This window comes from Argiope bruennichi, chromosome 5 (assembly GCF_947563725.1).
Source record: "Argiope bruennichi chromosome 5, qqArgBrue1.1, whole genome shotgun sequence".
NCBI lineage: Eukaryota > Metazoa > Arthropoda > Arachnida > Araneae > Araneidae > Argiope > Argiope bruennichi.
The window spans coordinates 35300208-35324153 of record NC_079155.1 but is presented as its reverse complement, the minus strand read 5'-3'; the positions used below and the strand labels follow the sequence as shown (position 1 = coordinate 35324153).

Sequence of the window (23946 nt, the reverse complement as noted above, 5' to 3'; positions counted from 1 at the left end):
GTTAAAAAAAAAAAAGCTGATAACATTATCAATTCTACTCGTGGAGTTGATAAAAATTAAAAGTGAAACTGACTTGTTGCAGCTGGTTAACAGTAAACTAAAACCATCGATTCTGTTAGTATTATATCGATATCCATTTACATCATGTGGATTGTTATCTGACTTAAATCGACCTCCATCATACTGAATACTTCTGTTTTCTTAACTGATAAATTAACTTTTATTTGATTGTGATAAAATGTGTTAGCTTTATTTTAAAATCATGTCATCATTTGTTAATATACACGGAACATGTAATTTACGATTCAAAATCGGAATCATGCACGAGTACTACAACGTGACTTTAAAGGTTGTTTTTAATCGTAAATGGTGTAAATTATTTAAAATGTGAGTCATTCACTAAAACTAAAGTGATCATTTTGAATTTTAAAATATGACCTTGCTGTGTCAACTACGACTGAATACATTCAAAGATTTTTTTTTTAAAAATACGTTAACAATTGTTTTGGCTGAAATATATATAAAAAAGTTAAGGAGATATTCCTTTAGCAGATTAGAGACGTATCTTTTCAATGTGTATATTTCGTAAACTCTTTTTAAAATTTTTAAACTCTAATGCACATTAAGAATTCATTGTTTTATAATTCCTCTTATTCGTAGTATAGAGAATGTATAGTAATTGGCGAAATATTCGAACTGGAGATTTTAACAAATCTCCACGTTGTAGACGTCTCCCGGAGTTCGAAAAACATATATTAAGATAATGTTTGTCTGTCTGTTTAATAATGTTTGTCTGTGACAAAAATAACTCAAAAACGCTTTGAGCTGGACGGTTTAAATTTGGTATACAGTCTTTACACCAAATCTATCAAATTTTGAGTAAAATCTATTCAGAGAAAGACCGTCTGTCCGACTGTTCGAATTAACATCTATTGTATAGACACCTGATAAATATTGAGCCAAATCCAACTACATGGTGACTTCTTGCGTACAGCCGACCACTCCGCCACCACTGAACGTAGCAGTATCGACAGGATTTGTTGTGGCCGACTGCTATCTTTAGCATTGTCCATCCTTGCATTGACCGATTTGTCAAACTGACATTCTCTTCGAAATAATTTGGCACAAAGTGGTCAATTATTGTCCTTCTTCCTTATCTACAAACTCTCAAATAATTGGTAAAAAACTGACAATTTTCGACATCATGTTCTTCAGAGTTTTAAGATTACCTGGTACCATCAGTATACTTAAGTCATTATTTATAATTTTCAGATTTTTTCTTAACTCCGAGATTTTAATGCATTCCTTTAAATAGTGATAAAATGTACCGATTCCTCCACAAATGCATTTATTTTCCTGCATTCTTCCGAATCTTTGGAAATATGCAGGAAATCTCCCATGTCCTGATATAATTTGAATTATCAGTGGATGGCATCTTCTTAATTTTATTTCTGGATTAGGAATAAAATCGAAAGTTACTCTTCCGTTTTTGGACATATACCATCTGTCAAACCATTGCAGCTTTATTTCTTCTCTTAATTTCCATTTTAAGACACCATTTGATTTGAGGACAACCATATCAACACTCTCTTTCTGTGCCGCCAACTTTGCACATGGATCCACCTTTCCATTACCATATATTCCAATAAGGGCCTTAACCCAATTCAACTCTATCCACTTGTTAGTTTTTACTACATGTTGACTGTCTGTCACTCTGTACTTCCAGAAGCATGTAAACGCGATAAGTCAAAAATGCAATTATTTAAATATTCTCAAATTTGGAATGGGATTTTGTGACTATACGTGCATATTTGTGTTAATTTTTTGTTTCACTCGGTTGAGAAAAAGTGTCTAAAACAAAAATTCGATTTTCGGGTGCTATCAATGCATGCAGTGATTAATCCCCAAATTAAGCTCCAAGGATGACACGATAGATTTAGTAAGAATTCCAAATTTACTCCAAAAGCTAATATTTCGTAACTATTGTACGCCAATGCCATATAAGGCATTTTCTGGCATGACAAGATTATTAGAGAGTATGCGAGAAGGTTTTAGGGAGACCACTTCCGCTAAGCAGCAAACTGCTTATAAAATGCGAAGAAAGTTTTAGGATTTCATTTTACCAATGTTTTATATCAGCTGTTAAATATTACTTTATTACATATTCAAAAACAATTTGATTTAATATTTTTTTAAAAGGCTGAAGAAGAAATTTTTTTCCTAGAAATATCCTAGTTTTTGCAATGCATAGAATAGATCCATTCCATTTTAGCGAAAAATGTTAATCTATATCGTAATTTTTGTCTAATATTATTAAGTTCTGTATAATCATATGACAAAGTGATGGTCCAAGATAATTTTGATTTGCGACATTTTCCCGCCTTTGTCCTACTTCTTAACATCAAGAAGTCGTGGATTAAAGTTTGAGAAAGATGACTGCTTAGTTTGGTCTTGTTTGAATTGATTACGATTTCAATTAAAAAATTTAAAAAATCCAATAAAAAAGTCCTCATATCGATGACTATATCTTTGTTATCAAATAATGGAATGATTTTTTTTTTAATTTCTTATATGTGAAATATAGAAAGAAAAAAATACTGTAATCGTTAAAAAATTTTAACTCAAAATGCTGATATATCTCCACGTTTCAGACTTTCTTGAGTCAAAAGTATATTTTTGGAATTTTGTCTATCTGTCTGAGACAAAAATTCATTCAAAAATGCTTTGAACTAGATGAATAAAATTTATTATGTTTGTTTTTCTACATCAAATATTGCAGATATATTTCTATTAAGTTTTTAACGAAATTCATTTACATGGAGTGTTTCTGTTTGTCAGTCCGAATACAAGTAAACAGGGTGACTACAAAATGTAAAATGCTAAATGGATCAAATTCAACACACGACTTTGATCTAAAGTGTAGATGCGTAACAAGTTTTAAAAAGAGCTATATGGATTAAATTTGGTATGTGGTTTTTATGCTAAATTTGTAAATCTCAATCAAATTTTGAATAATGTACATTCACAGGAAATTTGTCTGGTACAACTAGAAAACATAAGGATCTAGATAAATAAAATTTGGTACACAGGTTTTGCCTCTAAAGCGTAGATTAGCATAACATTTTGCGCCAAATTGTAAAGGTGTTGACCGTCTCTCGGTCTGTTTACATGCATGAAAACACAGTTACTCAAAATCGCAAAGACCTAGGTAAATGCAATTTAGTAAATAGTTTTAGCATCTAAAGTGTGGATCCTTAGCAAATTTTGAACCATATTTGGCCTGTGTTGATCGTGTGCCGATCTATATTTTCGCAAGCATGTAAATGAAATAAAAACGCAACAATTTAAATAAATGAAATGTTTTTAAAAATGGACTTTTGAATCAAATATATGAATCTTTTGAGGCAGCAACTGATTTATATAATTATATGTTAGATCAATGATATTCCGCTATAAAATGGAAGTCACATGAGTATATGATGTGTTTAAATACGAATTGCTACTGTTGTATACATTCAAAGCGAACTTGTTACAAAGAGCTTCAACGATTTTTAAGTCAAGAACTTAATGGACGCCAACATATGAAAAGAAATTAAATCTGATCACCAGCATTTCCTTAAAAAAGAACTGGATAATCGGGTCCTTGTCATTATCTTCAACGGTGAAATGACCAGAAAGAGTATTTCTTTCCTTTTGAATATCTGCATAGCAGGCGTCAAGTTTCATGACAGATTAATTTACCAACCTGTTCATGAGTTGCAGGTTGGACCACTTTTTATAAACTGAGGTTTAAAACCTTTCTTCGCTCTCGAAATAATCACGTGCTGCGGTCATTTTACAGAGTATTCATAAAGTTCATCTGCAGTTTAAACAAGAATAACTTTGACTAACAAGTGATAAAAACATACTTTTTTTTGCTTTGCTTATAAAAAATATTTTTAGAAATTTTGTTTAAAAATTAATTATTTTTCAGAATTAATCTTTATACATGGCATGCCACAAAAGAAAGTAATTTGGGTTTTTTTTGGTTGGTTTTTTCAATTAATTTAAATAAATCAACATCCAAATTTGAAGCCAACTCAATTGAATAACTATCATAAGAAATCATAAAACCCGAGATTCACTATTTGCTTTCTCTTTCAGTGACGCCATAAAAGAATAGCATTCTAGAAAAAAAAAATTATAATAATTTTTAATATTAATTTCCAAAAGAAAAAAAAATCATGACGTTTCATATTATTTCTTTTTCTATGCAACACATGCACTTAAAGCTATTATACATTTTTAAAAATGTACAAGAATTTTATAGGCATTAAAACTTTAAAAAAAGATTAGCAAATTAGAAAAAAAAACTACCATACTTTTAAAATTTGCATATTTTGCATATTGAATTTTATTTTTTCATCCTTTGTTTTTAAAATGGTGGAACCATTTTCATGATCTTTATATTACGAATAAATGTATATTTATGATCATTTAGAAAAGGCGTTTGATCGTAGATGTAATTTTAAATAAATTTTTGAAGCAAAAATATGCCAGAAACTGTTGCCAAAATTTCATATTCTTAATGTGAAATATTTAAGGATTTCAAGTCTATACTGTTTTATTTAAAAGATCATTTTATAATCTAAAATTGTGAGAAATATTATAAAATACATAATCAATAAAACTGAGAGGAAAATTTTAAATTTATTTGAAATAAATTTACATTTTAATGTATTTTGTTTCCGTCTATTTATTTTTTGCGAAATCCGCTCCGTATAAAATGCTTAGGAAATAAATCCCATTAAAGCTTGCTGAACTTTATTTTAAAGACTTGGCGACAAATTTGTCGACGAAATCGAAAATTTTGGCGATAGGTCCATCAAGAAGCTAGTTATGTCGATGTTTCTTGAAACTTCTTTATCTCTTCACAGAAAACATAAAACAACATAGAGATCGAGTTGGATCAGTCATATGAGTTGAGTTCAAGTTCAGAAAGCAAGTTAAGCGAGTTCTCTCTGAACTTTTCGTACTGTTTATTACATATTTGATGCATTTGCTCTGATGTTTGTGCGCGTGCGTGTGTTTTGGAAAATGTATTCGTGTTTATGTATAGAATGAAACATTGCTATTTGTAATTGAGTCTGTTGGTCTATTTTACAATACACCCACTACACCGAACCCATTGATTTTCGGATAACGGATATTGCTTCCGTAACAGTATTAACACTTTTCAACTGAGTAATTACTCCCCAAATAAAGTAAAAATTATTTTTTATGTATATCTAATAGCATTAAATAGTTTGGTGTGATAATACACTAATAAATAAACTAATAAAAATACATATGCGATTAAAGTTTAAGTAGCAGTCGCTCTGTTAAAGAAATACAGGTACATTTCTCAGACAGTTTTTGTACTCATAAATCTTTCATATTTTATAGATCCATTTTATACATATATACATAAAGTGCATTTAACATTTCTTTGAATGTTTATAGAAAGAGAGCTGCATTTTTCCTTTTTCTTGTAAAGAAAAAAAATTATATGCTTGCGTGCTATACATGTGCAACAAATTCTGGATTAAAGTAAGAGAAATCGGCAAATTCCGATTGGTCTATATTCATGATGACCACTTTGTCAGCTGGAGTTAAATCCGGTTTGCTCGTCGTAAACTGTTTGTCGAAATTTCCAACGTCTTGTGGATGGCTCTGCAAGATATATAAAAGAGAATTGATTATATGTTATATGATGAAGTTTAAAAAATGATTTAAAATCATCAGATGAAAATGTGAAATGATACTCGTTAAATCTTGTGGTGAAAATGTGAATTGATACTTGTTATGAAAAGAGAGATACAGAGATCTGTGTATTATTAAGTCATGAAATATTAAAACTGAAGCGAATCTTTGAGATTAATAAATTGTATAGTTAATAGTAAATCAGCTACAAATGGATTCATTATTAATTATATTTTGAGTGAAATAATTATGTGAATATCTTCTGCTAATGGTTTAAATAGTTATTTTTAAACCAATTATTTTGCAATAGTAGTGTACTTTTATTAAAGTGTGTATATAAGTTTGATGTAGGTAACTAAGTTAGAAAGTCACATGAAATACCGGATGTTTTTTTTTTAATTCAATATTCTAAATTTATGGACAGGTGTCTTTATAAAACAGTTTCAAATTTCTTTCTGCGTTCATTATTTGTTAAATTACATTCATTTTTACTTTCTTGTATATAAATCGAAACTTTGAGTATTGTAATCGTTTAATTTTGACAAATATGCACGTTTTAGATCTACCCGAGTTAGAAATACACATTTCTGGCATTATGTCTTTCTATCTGCCTGTTTCAATGAACTCAAAAACTGTCTGAAGTACAGAAATGAAATTCGGTATATGGTCTTTATCTGAATCTATTTATCTAGATTTCCATCAAATTTTGAGCGAAACTCATTCAGAGGAAATCTGTGTGCATTGCTGTTCGAATATAAATTAACATGATAATTACTAAACGAAGGCAGCTAGATGGATAAAATTTGCAACACAGATTCAACATTCAAATTGTAGGTACCTATCAAATGTGGAACCAAATCTGTCAAGGGGGTTGACTTTTTGTCGGTCTATACTTTCACAAACATGTAAACGCGAAAACACAATTACTTAAATATGGAATATTTGGGTACGTGATTTTATGACTATAATTGTAGATCTGAGTCAGATTTTGATTTCTATTGGTTGGAAATAACGCCTCTAAATCACAAATTCGAATTCCGGTACTTATTACTAAATGCCAGGAACTAATCGCCCAAATAGATTCAGTAAAAACGCTAAATCCATGCCAAAAATCCATATATCGTAATCACTGTTCCTCAACGCCATACGAGACACTCTTGGCCTTAACTAAGATTCATAATTTTATACAGAGGAGAGGGAGGGGAGAATACGCGAGAAAGTTTTGTGGTAACTCCTCTAGCTAGTTATATTTGCACAATCAATTTTTAAGATTATTTCATATCTTTAAATGTTTCATTCCCCAGTTGTAAATTTTGATAGAATTTTTTTTACAGAAAATGAAACCTACAGCACACATTATTTACATTTATTAACACATTTATTTAAATTTAGTATAATAATTTTCCGGTATCTTCTGTTATTCCTGAGCTAAAGAATTTTTCATTTAATCCAGGATCATTCGTTTTGAATTTTCAAAGCCTAGGACCTTTAAAAGTACATTTTAGGAAATCAGCATTTTCTGTGGAAAACCCCCTGTTTCACAGTGGCTGCATCCAAATTCATTCGGATGGTCACAGATATTTCGAAAATTTATCCCAATCATAAACTATTTATATATTGTAATACATTGAACTTAATTTGACAGATATATAAGCTTTTATCCCGAGGATTATTCTTTGATTTTTCCTAAATAAGGGAAAAAAAATGTATTTCAGTTTCAGCTTTTTACGCGTTAATTTTACGGCAATAATATTCTAAATTAAAAATATTTTTATAATTTTGCTACCTGCAGATATAGTGCATCAATTTTAAGAAAAGTTTAAACTTTCGTTAAATAAATAATCAAAATCATCAACAAAAAATGATTGATGGCGGCTCGTTTACATCCAGTTTTCCGACAAAGTTTCACTTATGTCCGAACGATGAAAGACAACTCTCGAATTATTTTAATGCAGTTTCAGTGTTTATGCCGAGATAACATCTGATAATTTCCAGCCTTATCAAATACTGGTACTTTAAAATTATCTCTCACAGAGATAACTGTCTAATAAAAAGATCCTGCGTCTACTGAGCTGCAAGTTATCTAAAACTGTCAACATCAATGCAAGCAAACCGAAAGCGTAAGAACTTCATATTATTAAGACTGATCCAATGTTCTCGTGCGAAGTTGAGGACAACCCAGAGGGGTAGAGGAAGGGGGGGATGACAATACTTTCGAACGCTACGGTGTAAGTCAGAGTGAGATCGTGGGAAAGCATGTTTCTACTATGGATTAAGGAATTCCATACCGTAGGCCCCCACGCCCTTTGTCGAAAGGTTACCATTCAGGGAATTTTTCCCACCCTTTTCCTTGGGATAACGTTTGCGTGATTCATTCATAAAAGTTGGTTTTTCTTGGATGTTAAACCGTTATTGAAAAAGATGCTTTTTTTTCTCTCAATATTGGAAAGGCACAGTGCATGTATGAGAATGACTTGCCGAATTTTGCTGTTGTACTTTGAAGAAAATTGTGATAAGAAAAGTAGTCAAGAGATAAAAATGTGAGACGAAACTATAAGTCAACAATTCTTTAAAAATTTATCATTTCAGCAAAACAACCAATTTACAAATGATTCTCAAGGTGTAACTTCGATTTTTTTTTTTTTTTTTTTTTTTTCAAATTCTTCTACTGCATTGTGGTTTAAGTTTGAATATTCGTGTGAAATAGTAAATTCTGAACTTTGATCTTTTTCTTACAGCTTGGAAACAACAAATATGTTCCTTACTAATGTTTGTTCTTAGAATATTTAATTAAAAAAGTTGAATGAAATTAGGAAAAATAAATTAGAATGATATTTTGTAAATATATATTGGAAATGTTTACATGCAAGTGAAGTCTTTTACTATAATTATGTCAGAAGTTACTCCTGAAACAAAAGTAGATATTAACGATTTTCTTTTAGCGTTCTGTAAGTTTATATTAAAGAAAAGTCTCCTTAGATTACATATGATACATTACGCAAAGATTACATATGATATAATACAAATAACACTGCTTTCACACTTTTTATTATTTAACAAGATTATAACTTTGATCATGATGATGAAAACGATATTTTCTCCAATTCAGTGGCGTAGCGAACAGGGGCAAAGGAGGTATGCATGTTTTAGTTACCAATTTAGGAGGGCGCCATGGAGACAAAATTAGTGAGGCTATGCTAAGTTTTAAATTTAAATATGATGCGAGAATGACCAAATCATTTTATATCCTAGGCTCCATTTATCTTTTCTATGCCACTGGTTCAAGAGAAAAAGGTACTGCGCCACTGGTTCAAGAATTTTTTTTCTTTCTCATATATGAAGCATAGTGGAAGTATTGCAATCGTTAAAAAATTCGAATTCGAAATTTTGAAGAATCTCCATGTTTAAACCCATCCTGAATCCCAAAAACAGCTTTGTAATTCTGTTTACCAGTAAGTCAGTCTGTCTGTACACCCGATAACTCAAAAACGCTTTGAGTTAGTCGGGTGAAATTTGATATGTAGACCAAATAAATTATAGATTACTACAAAATTTTGGCCGAAATTTATATACAGAAAGTCTATCTGTCTGCCTGTTCGAGTAAGTGAATTCGTCAACTATAAAACGCAAAGAGGTAGCTAGGTGAAATTTGGCATACAGGTTATCATCTAAAAGATTGATCCTCATCAAATTTTGAACAAAATCTATGAAACTGTTTAAACACCTCTTATTCTGTATTTTCGCTTACATGCAAACAAAACAATTCATAAGCACAATGACTTAAATGAATGAAATTCGGTATGCTATCTTGTAATTGCAACTCCAGTTAGCAAAAAGGCGTCCAAAATATATATTCTCATGACATATGCATTAAAAATGCTAGATTCTACCCAAAGATATACATTTCGTAACTATCGTTCACCCATTCCAGGCAAGATATTTGTGGCCTTATCCCATTTTATGCTGAGAAAAGGGGATAAAAAAAATTTATTTGAGGGTATGCGAGAAAGTTTTGCGGAGACCACTCCTACTGTTTAGCTTTTACAACGAGACTAAATCTTTATAATTTTACTTTATAAATCTGAAATAATTCTTATAAAAGTTACAAAAGAAAATTTACCAAAAAAAAAAAAGCCAATGTTTGTTTTTTAGTTCCAATAACTTTTGGTATTGTATAAATGTACTGCATAAGCTGTTTTGTTCATATTTATTCGTATCATGGCATAAAATTCACGTCATGAATATGATATCGCAATAAATGTAAAATGAGAATAAAACAATTAAATAACCCTGAACATTAACGATAGTATTCTGTTTTTCTTTTTTTTAATAGAGAGGACAATGAATGGTTTCGATAAAGAAGCCACATTTGGACTAATAGCAGGGAAATAACCTTCACCCGAGTCTTTAACCTCAATTCCTAGCCAATGCGTATATAAAATGTTGCGTATTTTCAGATCTTCTCTTCAAAATATGTTGTTTTTAATTATCTCGCTAATTTAATGAAGTACTTTTAACTGAGCGTCATGCCATTTCTTAGATTGTAAAATGGTGGTATTCCTTTTTAAATGTAATTAATCTGATGAGCTATTTTTCGATAATTATTTAATATTAATTAAAATCGATACCCTAAGTAAGTCTTTATAATTTAGTATTTAAAATTTAATATATTAGACGGATTTAGGAAGGGGGGGATCAAAAGCATTCAATTCTACATGTTTTCTTACTGAAATTTATTAATGAAGGAATCTGTATTATAGTTTATTACACGTATAATAAATAAAACATATTTTATTTATTAATCAATACAAAAATATGCATATATTCACCAATTCTATCGTTTTTGCAAATATGTTTTTCTCGCTTTTTATATTTTGTATCAATAAAATACTCTTTCTAATGTAGTAATCCCATATTAAATCTATACTTATAATAAAGCTCAATGTGTGTGTGTGTGTGTGTTGGCGCTTTACAGGCAAGGTCATTTGACATACAGCTATCAAATTTGGTACATGTATACCTTAGAGGTCGGAAATGTGCACCTGGGGTCCCTTTTTTAAAAATTTTAACTAGAATTTTAATTATTAATTAAAAACTAACTTTCCCGCCAAAAAAATCTTCCATTTTCCCCACCGCCAACTTTTCCACCAAAAAAAATCTTCCATTTTCGCCACCGCCAAATGAGTAAGGCTTTAGTTTTTTTTCTCCCAACAGTAATGAGGCTAGGATTAACATTTTTCAGCGGATTATTTCAAACGATTCTGTTTATTTTCTTAATGTTTGATGCATTTAAAATTAAACATTGTTAATTAATCGATCCTTCAGATTCATTCTGAAGTACTTTTGAATTAAAATAAAACAGAATAAAGGAAATTAAAAATTTCTAATCCGCATAGCGTTACCCCAACTGGCGTAGAAAAAAAAATCACGTATTTGCGTTACATAACTGGCGTTGAAAATTCACGCATGCGCATTGCGTTGACAATTATTATCAACGGATGCGGACTGGATTAAAATTTTTTTTAGGTTCGTTGTATGCTTTTGTAATTAAAATGTATTTTTGTTAGTTATATATATTTTTGTGTATGCTTATAGTTTTAAGTGCATCGTTTTTAAGTAGTATTTTTAAAACCTGTTTTCAACCGTCAATTTTAAACGATTCGTTTCATTTCCTTGGTGTTTTATGCATTTAAAATGAAACATTGTTAATTAATCCATGTTTCAGATTCATTCTGAAGTACTTTTGAATTAAAATAACACAGAATAAAGGAAATTAAAAATGTATAATCTGCATAGCGTTACACCAACTGGAGTAGAAAAATTCACGCATTTGCGTTACCGTAATTGGCGAAGAAAATTCACGCATGCGCATTCTGTTCCGATTGTTGCCATGACAACCATTATCAACGGACGATTTAAATTATTTTTAGGTTAGTTGCATGCTTTTGTAAGTAAATTGTATTTATGTTAGTTATATATATTTTTTGTATATGCTTATAGTTTTAAGTACATCGTTTTTTAAGTAGTTTTTTTAAACCTGTTTTCGACCGATTATTTTAAACGATTCATTTTATTTTCTTAGTGTTTGATGCATTTAAAATGAAACATTGTTAATGAATCTATCTGTTCATGATGAATCTGAGAAAATTTTGTTGACAAATTCTTGAGATAGGACATAAATTAAGAAAGATATTCTTTAGTGCCCATAAAGTTTAAACGCTCAGTGACTCTATTATCAGTAATCATATTATTAAAAAAAATGCTTTGTTTCAGTAAAAAATATCATTATATTAATTGCAGATTAATCATTTACACTTTAATTTAATGTAAAGCATAAATTCTACGGGAGCTAACAGAAAATTAGAGAGATACAGATTATGTTATGTCTGAAGGTCTTTATAATATTATGAGTGAATTGAAATTTGAAATTTTGAAATATTTTAATGAAGAAGCTATTAAAGTAGGAATTACATAAAATATTTAACTATTAAAATTTTAACGAGCATTAAGAATGGCGAATCGGCTGGTCGCCAAAGGCGGCTAGTAATTAATAAATATATAATCCTTTTCTTATTTTAAATTTCAGGCTTTTTTATTTTATACACATTTATTTAACGGAGCTAATTTGTTTCATGTTTGTAAAGATGGGATTCTATACTCCAGTTTTCATTCATGTCTGCAAGCGCTAGATTTTTTGAAATTTTATTTTCGTGAGTGTTCCCGATAATAAATAAATAAATTTAATAAAATTTTAATACCATACGCTTGGCACTATCTGGTTGTAAAGCTAACAAAAATTACGAATGATAATTCATTATATTTATAATTTCTTTTCTTCATAATGTGTCAATTCGATTATTAATTGTTTGATTTAAGAATCTGAAGAAAAAGTCTAGGCAGATTAAGAATTTTTAATTGCATTAGCTCTCAAAGAATTCATTCTCGCGTAAGTCATCTGTTTCTAATGGTTTTAAAATGTGTCTTAATATTTTATTCAGTAGACAAAATAATGATTATCAAGAATACGTGCTTTGAAATAAAAGTACCTTTAAAAAAAGAAAAAGAAACAAGCACTTTTTTTTTGTCTATTACCAGTATCATGAATATTAGCACGAAATACCCAACATTTCTTTCATTTAATAATTCGGCTCATCCCAATAACGTTCTGCATTTGCTAGTTAGCCCCTTTTAAAGTTTTAATCATTATAAATTATAATTTAAGGAAAAATTATGAAATTAGCCAACAGTCTGTGAAAAGGTTTCCTTTTAAACTAAATTGCCTACACGTAATGCAGATGTCGCCCGCTTACTGTCGTATCTTATAATCGTCGCATTTGCACTCCCACACGCGTCTGTAAAAAATACAATTTCAGCTGGTACGAGTAAGGAAGACGCCAAGGTCACCAAATAAAGTTATGTATGTGGGCCTGATAGATTTTAATGAATCCATTCATTTACCAGGATAGTTTAATCGTTTTGTTCTTGACTGAAAAAAATATGAATATCTACATCTGAAATTCTTTGACTAGTTATGGGCCTATTTTGACAAGCTATTTGACCTACCAGAATTAGTTTATCACTAAATCGTGGTTTGTTTGGGTTTCTGTTGCGGAATCCTTTTATAAACGAATTGAAGTTTCGTTTCAAAGTGAATCATTTCTGCTCGAGAACTACAGTCCAACCCTTCTACTCGGATATTTCGTTCCCTGTGGCAGTTAATGATAGTGTCAAAGAACTGTAGAGTGCCCTCATGGGGAGAGTTAATTCCCACATACAGTAGCGGATTTTTTAACTAAGCAATTGCTTATGATCGTTAGTTTAAGTGGAGACCTCAAGCAAGTTGATTAAAGAACTTTATTTTTTTAGTTGCGAAGTAAATAAATTTGTGGAAAATACAAATTCTGAAAATGATAAAATATTAGAACAATCTGAATACGCAAACAAGAATAATTGGCTCGATTCCTACGAATTTCGTTATGATCACTTAGTTATTAGAATTTATAAACACTGAACTTCTAATTTATGTACAAATGTAGATGCCCGTTAATCTGGAATTATAACAGATAAATATAAATATGCTTTCATAAGGTTAATAAGGTTAAAAAAAATGTGTAAATCTAAATGAACGACAGTAAAGCATGCAAATTAATTAAATATTAAATTCTTAATTAAATGCTACAAAGTTAATAAAATATGTCTATATTAATTCAAAATTTCTAATCATTTTTATTTACTAACTATTATATTATTCAAATATAACTTAAAAAAGAGCAAAGTTTAAAATTATAGAGAAATGCATCACTACTTAGTAGATAATAAGTCACAGAATCCCTATCCATTCCAAAAGCCACTACTGCAGGCCAAAGAAGCTGTAATAGAGTATGAAGTCTGGTAGACTATAAAATCTGTATTATATGATAAAAATACAGACTTCCGATGACCCCAGAGAGGCGTTTTTATGTGCCAATGAATATCGTACTCTTGAGTACATAAATGAATACATTTATCTATATTTTCTTTAAGAATACGGTACACACGCCCTATTAGATCTCAATTCTATTCAAATTGTGCGTTTTAATGGATAAGCGTTGAATTCCATTATAACATTTAACTTCCATGATGAAGCGTTGAATTCCATTATAACATTAAAAACATTATTACAGATGGCATGTCAAATTAAATTTTAAAAAATTTATTAAAAAAAGAAAAAAAATGTATGGAAATTAAACTTATATCATTAAAAACATAATTTTTTAAATGTTAAAAAAGTGCAAAAACCATTTTTTTAGATAATAATTTTGTAATCTATGAATATCAATTTCATAGTCAAATTATACTGATTACCCATTTATCGACGCCTAAGCATTTTTTTGTGCTCGATTAAACTTTCAATTGGACATTTTTTTTCGACTATTTTGATTTCTTTTACATCATCTTTCCTCCTACTAAATGAAATGTTTGGTGATACACTGAACCTTCTCCCGAGAATTGTTAAGAATATTTTTCAGCTCAATTAATTGATGAAGCGTTGAATTAAGAGCCGCTATAAAAAAGTTCAGTGAAACAGCGTGAAAGGCTAGTATGGCGATTTATTTACGTTTGATTTTTACCATTCGATAAAAAGTAATAAAATTTATTTTTATACCATATATATTAGCGTAATAAATAATATAAATAAATAATTTTCTTCTTTTTAGTATACAGTACACTCCCGGTATTACAGTTCACGACTATCCGGCTTCCGTATTTTATGGCCTAGTCTTTTATCTTAATTAAATGAGGCATCTATTAAGTCATCTATTAAGGATTTCTTTAAAATCTAAAAACTGTAAGTTTTGACTCTTAGGTTTACCTTTGCATATCTGTGTAATCATTTATCAGTAAAAAATAAAATCAGTTTGAGCCAATTTTTTTAATCAGGGCTACGATTTACATTAATGTTTTGTTTGTTTCCTGCATTTAAGTTGGGCATTACAAAATTTATGCTAAAATGTGAACAGTTTATATCGTTTAACTTACTTTTTTTCTAATAAATTCTTTAAATATGAAGTGCAGTATATAAACATATATAAACTACTAGTACACAGCCTTCTATTTTAATTACACGTTACCGGCAACTGCTTCTATGATTCACCGCGCCGCAGCTGCGTTCACATTGAGATAAATGGAGGACTTAGTACTCAGTAAGAAATGGGAAAATACGCATTATAACGGTGAGTTTTGGTATAAAAACTGTCTTCTGGTATTATTCGGCAAAGAAATGAATTCATAGAACTACGACCTATCCGACGTTTTGTTATTCGGCCAGTCCTTCCACCACATTCGGCCGGATACTCAAGAGTGTACTGTCGTATTTATAAAAAGGTATTGTTAAAAGTTTTAAATATTCTTTTTCATAACTGGTTTTATTCCATGTTATTGAGATATCCATAAGATCTGTCGCTGATTCACAGCTTGATAATAATCTATTAGCAAATTTGACATTTAACTTGTTTGTCAGAACGAAAGATTAATTATCTCATAACACCGAATCTGAGCCAAGTTAATATGCGTGTTGGGTATTTACCACCTTTTGTTATTACAAGTATAAAAACGTATCTACTTTTATATTTTTACACGTTCTAAAACTGTGCAAAATATTTGTGTCTACATCATTTATGCCTACAAACATGTGAATTGAACATTTACACCAAAACAGCTAGGAAAATCAGACAATCAGTACATGATTTCTTTAAATATGAATGCTTGAATGTCTCCCCTACAAGGATTGCATATACAGCAGTACAGTGAAATTATGTGATAGTTGGAATGAAAGCAGAAAGCGTATGTCTAACATTGTTTATAAACAAACATATCAATTTAAATTTTTTAATAGTAAGGATTAGAAAAATAGTTGTTTGGAAGAAAAGTATGTGAAAGTTCAACCTCTGTTTTTAAAGTAACACTTGGACAATTTTGCGGTTGACTTCGTAGTTTTGTATCACAACCAGACGACGATGATGTTTCTGTTAGCACCACACACCCGAACTTCCGCATCACACTAGCGGAATGAAGTCGCGAACTTGAAACCTGGTCTTCCTCATCATCATAGCGACACAAAGTAATCTATACTTATATGTAAAGCTCAATGTGTGTGTGTGTGTTGGCGCTCTACAGAAAAGACCATTTGACCTACAGCTACCAAATTTGGAACGTGTATACCTTGGAGGTCGTGAATGAGCACCTGGGGTCCCTTTTTTTGAAATTTTAATTAGAATTTTAATTATTAATTAAAAACTAACTTTCCCGCCAAAAAATCCTTTCATTTTCCCCACCGCCAAATGAGTAAGGCTTCGTTTTTTTTTCCAACAGCAATGAGGCTAGAGCTACCATTTTTCGGCCGATTATTTCAAACGATTCTGTTTATTTTCTTAATGTTTTATGCATTTAAAATTAAACATTGTTAATGAATCGATCTTTCAGATTCATTCTGAAGTACTTTTGAATTAAAATAACACAGATTAAAGGAAGTTAAAAATTTCTAATCTACATAGCGTTACCCCAACTGGCGTAGAAAAATTCACGCATTTGCGTTACCGTAACTGGCGTTGAAAATTCACGCATGCGCATTGTATTCTGATTGTTTACATTTCAATGGAAGCGGACTCGGTTAAAATTATTTTTAGGTTAGTTGTATTCTTTTGTAATTAAATTGTATTTATGTTAGTTTAAGTTCATCGTTTTTTAAGTAATTTTTTAACCTGTTTTCGACCGATTATTTTAAACGATTCTGTTTATTTTCTTAGTGTTTGATGCATTTAAAATTAAACGTTGTTAATTAGTAGACCTGCTCATGATGAATCTGAAAAAATTTTGTTGACAAATTCTTGAGATATTACATAAATTAAGAAAGATATTCTTTAGTGCCCATAAGGTTTAAATGCCCAGTGACTCTGTTTGCAGTAATCATATTACAAAAAAAAAATGCTTTGTTTCAGTAAAAAATATTATTATATTATTTGCACATTAATCATTTCCACTTTAATTTAAAGCATAAATTCTAAGGGAACTAACAGAAAATTGGAGAGATACAGATTACGTTATGACTGAAGGCCTTTATAATATTCTGAGTGAATTGAAATTTGAAGTTTTAAAATATTTTAATGAAGAAGCTATTAAAGTAGGAATTACATAAAATAGTTAATTATTAAAATTTTAACGAGCATTAAGATTGGCGAACCGGCCAAAGGCGGCTAGTGCATATATAAATAAAAGTGTAAAAAAACAAAAAAACAACAACATTATTTTCTTGTCGATGGTCTTGAAAAAACGAAAAAAAAAAAAAAAAAAAAAACCCTCGTTTGATGTTTCAGCATTTTGACACACACACATACAAATGTATGGATTTAAAAGTTTTTGAAGCTTTCTTTTCCTTTTTTAAGATTTCAAGCACAATTTTATAATTATGTGTCAGTAATTAGTAAAAGAAATAGTTAATGACACCAGAACACAGTATTTATTTTTCTTCTCCTTCCCATGTCAGTTTTCAATACCTGATCGTAAAAAGAGCTAAGATATTTTCTAAAATATTGCTTTCGAGGCATTTCCTTTAAGTGATGCCAGAAGCTCATTCTTTGCTCATTTTTTATTTATCTTTTAAATCTTTCTATATTATAATTTCATGTAAACTTTCTCGTATACGAAGTACAGTAATCAAAAAATTCGAACTCGAGATTTTGACGAATCGCCACGTTTCAGACATCCCTCAGTTCAAAAAGCACATTTTTGAAAAAGCCCGTCTATCTGTGACAAAAGTGCTGTGAGCTATACGGATGAAATTTGGTACAAGGTCTTAACACTGAATTTGCAGATTTCTATCAAATTTTGTGCAAAATCTGTTCTGAGGAAATCTGTCTGTCTCGCTGTTCGATTATAAGTTAACATGATAAATACAAAACGAAGAGAGCTAGATAGATAACATTCGGCACACAGTTTTAACATATATAATGTAAGCATCTATCATGTTCGAGCCAAATCCACAGAGAAGGTTGACCGTCTGTCGGTCTGTACTTTCAGAAACATGTAAACGCGATAACTCAAAAAGGCAATGATTTAAATATATCAAATTTGGTTTTTGATTTTGTGATTGCAAGTGCTGCTCTATGTAAGATTTTGATTTCAATCGGTTGGGAAAAATTTGTTTCAAATACAAATTTGATTTTCGGACACTATTAATAGTATGCCAGGGAGTAATCATCAAAATACTCGCCTAGGATTACGCATTAGATTCAGTAAAAATGATAAATTTAGCCAAAAGTTAATATTTCTTAACTATTATATACCACTGCCATGCAAGGCTTTCTCTGGGATGATACCTTTGTTAGAGAGTACGCGAGAAAGTTTTGGGGTGACTACGCCCGCTTGTTATTCGGCTTATAAGGTGCACAAATATTAAATAGAATCCTTCTCCTTTAGTTTTCAAGAATGTAAGAAAATGCACGCGATTAAATATTTGATGAAAAAATGAAACGGTTTGAATTTTAGGGCAATCATTAGAAATTAAACAAAAATTATTTTTAAAAAATGCCAAAATTCAGGAAAAATCTGCATGATTATTAAATTAGTAATGTTCAAAAGACAATTTTGAAACCTTCGAAACGACGTAAAATTGATTTTTGTCCAATATATTTTCAGTAACTGTCGCAGAAAAATGGCGTAATTCAAAGTCATTTTTAATTAATTAAAATTTTAAAAACTCGTCCGAAGTGCATATTTTTACATTTGAAAGTATACATCTGCCAAATTTGGTTATTATAAGTCAGACGGTCTGGCATGTAGAGCATCAACGCATGCGCATACATTCATCTTTATTATTAGGAGAGATAAGAAATATGAATTTCATATCAGAAGATGCAAATCTTGTCAACAATTTATGGTAATATCAGATTGAATTAAATATTTCACAACATTATCAAATGATTTTGATAAAAAACATAAATCTACGAACTGCTTAAACCACGAAGGGACATTTTTTGACATGAAATAATTATTTCCGCTATATCTTCTTTATCACATAAGCAATAAAAAAGAGATTAGATTTGCGGTCAAATCAAACGATTGCATTTCGCGTGATGTGAAGTAATAAAACGCAAATGATGTAAAACCACAAATCATTATGTAACAATAGTAATTTTAGTTCCTATTTATTTGTTTACACTCTGACATTTCCAGGAAAAATTCCGTACTCTTGCACTTAATACACGTTTTTCGATAAGAAATTTGATGCGCGTACTTAAGTATCTGTAATGATAAAAGAAGATATATGTGTTGATTCAGACCGAAAGCTGTTGGTACACAAAACTCGCTAACATGATAATGTTATTAGGCTTGCATATTATCTGTAAGCTGGTGTGTGTGAAAACTTTTGTCGCGTAATCTGCAATAAAGGTGTTATCTCCCTTCCCCCGAATAAGATTGTGGATCTTGAAGAAAGCGGTGAACAATGAGATTAATCAGATTTTTATTTTCACAGTTCTGCATATGAGAGTTTTGTGTTTTATAGAATACTGAATAAAAAAGCGAGAAAGCTTTCTAGCCGAGCGATTGAAGTCAAAATACGACACAGAACTACAATTATAATACAAGATAACATACTAAATTTCATTTAGTTATATAAGTTGTTGCGGTTTTGAATCATCGCATTTACATGCATGCGATAGGGGAGAACAATAGGCGGCTTACTCCTTGATAGATTTGATTTAAAATAAAGATACGCACCTTAAATGCTATGTATATCAAATTTTTTTCACCTTCTAGCTTTTTACTTTCTCGTATATGTAGTATAGAGAAAGTATGGTAATCGTCGAAAAATTCGAACTCGTGGTTTTGACGAATCTCCATGTTTGGAGATTGTAGACATCTCTGCGTTCGAAAAACACATTTTTGAAAAATGTTTGTCTGTGAAAAAGATAACTCAAAAACACTTTGAGCTAGACAGATGAAATTTGGTATAGAACAAATTTGTAAATTTCGGTAAAATTTTGAGCAAAATCCTCTCAGAGAATTTTGTCTGTCTGTCCGATTGTTCAAATATAAGTTAACACGATAACTACAATACGAAGAGAGCTAGAGAGATGTAATTTACAAGGGTTTAACATCTATAGTATAGATCTTTTCAAATTTTCAGCCAAATACAATGAGAAGTTGACCGTCTGTCGGTCTGTACTTACAGAAACATATAAACGCGATAACTCAAAAATGTATTAAAAATATTAAATTTGGTATGGGATTTTGTAACTGTAAGCTAACTTTTTAACAAGCATTTGTTTCAATTTATTGGGAAAAACGTATCTAAAGAATAGATTAGAGTTTCGGATGCTATTAATCGTACACCAGGCCTTTATCACCAAATAACTCGCCAAGGAATACACTACAGATTCAGTAAAAATGCTAAATTCACGTCAATGGTTAATATTTCGTAACTATTGAACGCCAATGCCATTCTAGTCGTTCTCTGATATAACAAACATCTTTATTAGAGAGTATGCGAGTACATTTTGTGGAGACCACTCCCGCTGGTTACGTTTGATATTTATCATATTCTCATATTCGGACAACCAGACAAACACGCATTCTGAGAATGAATTTTGTTCGAAATTGGAGATAATATGTTTATTCGGCGTAAACACCAAATTTTATCCGTTTAGCTGAAAGCGTTTTTGAGTTATTGTGTTCGCAGACAGACAGACATAATTTCAAAAATGTGATTTTCCGACCCAGGGAGGTCCGAAATGTAAAAATTTATAAAAATCTCGAGGGTTTTTTTAAAAAATATTTTTTTTGACAATTACAATACTTTTTTTTGGTATATTTCGTGTATGAGAAAACAGAAAAAAAAGGAAGCTTTAAAGGTAGATTTCTATTTATTGCATTCAACCGACTAATAATAGAAAACAATTGCTTAAAACATATCAAGGCATAATTTACAACAGAAACCAGAAGGAACAGTCTCTTGTGTACTCTCTCAAACAGATTTTATCGCTTTTCACGAAAACTGCATAAACTCAGCCAGTGTGTTATTTCCATAACATTGATTTTTACTTCCCTCGAAATCGGAGACCGGGCAACATGAAAAGGTGACAACACGAAAGTAACATCTCCTTCCTCAACGTTCTGAATTTTGAATATAGTAATGCAATATGAACTGTTACGTGCTTCTTAGCCATGGCCAGATTAAAGTATAAGCTACGCACACGATACCTTAGAGCCCGACAGACAGATGGACAGATATAACGCCAAAAATGGATTTTTCAAACTGAGGGAGGTCTGAAATGAGAAAATTCATCAAAATCTGGAATTTGAATTTTTTGACGATTATAGCGCTTTCTCTTTTCTTATGGGAAAGTAAAAATCTTTCAAAACGCTCTACATATGATCTAGAATAAACCATTTAGCAATGTAGTACTTCTCGGGTAGTATATACTAAAAAGTTTTCTCACGTTTTCTCAATTATATATTTTTAATAAAAAGTGAATCAAAATGAGCCAATAAAAGTTAACAAAATTTAGAGCATATTATATCACATTTTTTTTTACATCAGGTTAAAATGATCAATAATTGGCTTTTAAGTTATATCAATTTTATTACCATATCATTTTTCCTCTAATTTTAATAAATTTTAAAAATATTAACGAATATATTTTTAAATACATTTCATTGTTTAGAAAATATTTTATTACAAACATTTAATTCATTGCGACGATATTAAATACATTATTTTTTTATGCATATTATCGTTGCTATATAATTTAAAGTAAGTGATTAGATATAAGGAGAGATATAAAATGATTCCATTTAAAATCCATGCTGAGATATTGCGATGCTGCATTGCGTCCAATGAGATGTTCAATCTTCCTTACTTTTTGTTGACATGTTGGCCTGCAATCCATTTTATTTTAAGAAAAAAGATTTTACATTATTGGCTTTTACTTTCTCATATACAATGTAACGATGCAACCCCCCTCCCTCCACACACACGCAAAAGAAAAGAGAAGAATATTTCGTTTCAAGGCGATAAAAATGATGCTTTTAAGAAATTTCTGTTGTCACCATAGCAGTGTTTGGGAGGGCAAAATGTTAATCCAAGGGTTACTATAGTCGTAATCGATAGTTTGAAATATGGAGACGAAAAAAAAAAAAAAGAATGATGGGTGTAATGTAGTAACGGCTCGTTAGCTTAGAAATTAGCAATGAAACAAAAAACGAAATTCTTCAACGGATTCCCATTGAAAAAAAAAAGAATTTTCTGAATAAGTAATATGCAATTTTAAATTTTCAAATCAGATATAAAGTTGCTGCGTTTCAAAAAATATTAAATAACCAGTATATGGCATAAATTCTTTGTAGTTTTACCAACGGAAAAATGATGTGAATGGTGCGTGATAATTCATTCGATATAAGTATCGGAGCGTTCCTCTTCACAAACACTTCCATTTTCGCCCAGTCAACTCGATAATGCTCTTTCAGAATTGAATATCTCGTTCAAAATGTGCAATAAATGATCTCAACCTTCATCGTTTTTTATATACAGGAGTTAATCATAATTGATTCCTCATAAAAATGTTTTGTCTGAATAACTTTTTAGAAAATTACTCACATACTTTCTTTCGAAAAGTAACCTTTAACAAAAAAAAAAAAAAAAAAAAAAAAAGATGTGTCTTTGTCAAGGCAACAAGAATTAATGCAAAACTCATACACATCCAACAATAGATAAAAATAAAAAAAAAATCCGGAGAGAACGAAGGCGAATATTGGATTCGAATGGGAAAAAAATGACCAGCGCTTCAACCCTGGACTGCTTTGATTGCAGCTCTAGCACTTCTAAATTCAAAAAGAGAAAAAATTTGTTTGTTTTTTCTTTTCAAATTAACAAATGAATTGTGTACGCAGTGGAAAGAAATTATTTCTACTGCGAAATTATTGAAATCAATTGTTTGTTCAGGGAATGAGAAATATATAATATGATGCAGTATATACATGTGTCGGTTTACGTACTACAAGAACGCAACGTGCTAGAAGCTAGACATATTAGAAGAATATGATACATATTCGAATATACATACAATTGATTTCAATAATTTCGTTCCACTGCACGAACAACTGATTTGTTAAGTTCTTATAGTACGAAAACAGACACATCTATCTTCTAGTACATAAGAAGAGTATGTATCCTCTTACTACTACTATCTTCCAGCTCATAGATGCAGAATGAATCGCTTCCACCTGCATGTCTCTTGTTTTTTGGCTTATTTCCTGTCTTAATTTTCCATTTTTATTACCTTTTTTTTCTATTTTCGCTGATTATCGGACTCTCAGTATCACAAAGGAATCAAAGAGCATCAAAGATCAAGTAAAAACGGGGAAAAAATCCGGTGATTAAAAAACCCCAATTTTTTAACTTTTGAAAATAAGTTCAGGGAGTACTGGATGAACCGTCGCTGGCATTAGGGTTCAACAACACGAAAGAGGGAGAACGAAAATCAATGAAAGAGAACTGCACCAAGAAGCTTCCTTACTAATTTTAAATCTTAGAAATGAAACATGAAAATCTTGGAAATTCTGCTTCCAGTATTTAGTTGATATGGAAATGCCTTTCAAATCGATTAATTTCAAATATTTCACATAAGATTTACATTCATATAAGATCAGATTAACATTCATGTGGGCATAAGACTAGATATTCCTAAA

The 23946-nt window shown here is 30.5% G+C and overlaps 1 protein-coding gene across 1 annotated transcript in view; it reads right to left on the bottom strand.

Moving 5' to 3' along the window:
• Window positions 1-5407: 5407 nt before the first annotated feature.
• Window positions 5408-23946, bottom strand: part of LOC129968826 (protein kinase C, brain isozyme-like) — a 195985-nt gene continuing 177446 nt past the window's right edge. The window contains exon 16 of the mRNA XM_056083100.1: window positions 5408-5691. Within this exon, the coding sequence (XP_055939075.1) occupies window positions 5539-5691 (153 nt within the window). The 3' untranslated portion in view covers window positions 5408-5538. The remainder of the gene's footprint in view (window positions 5692-23946) is intronic.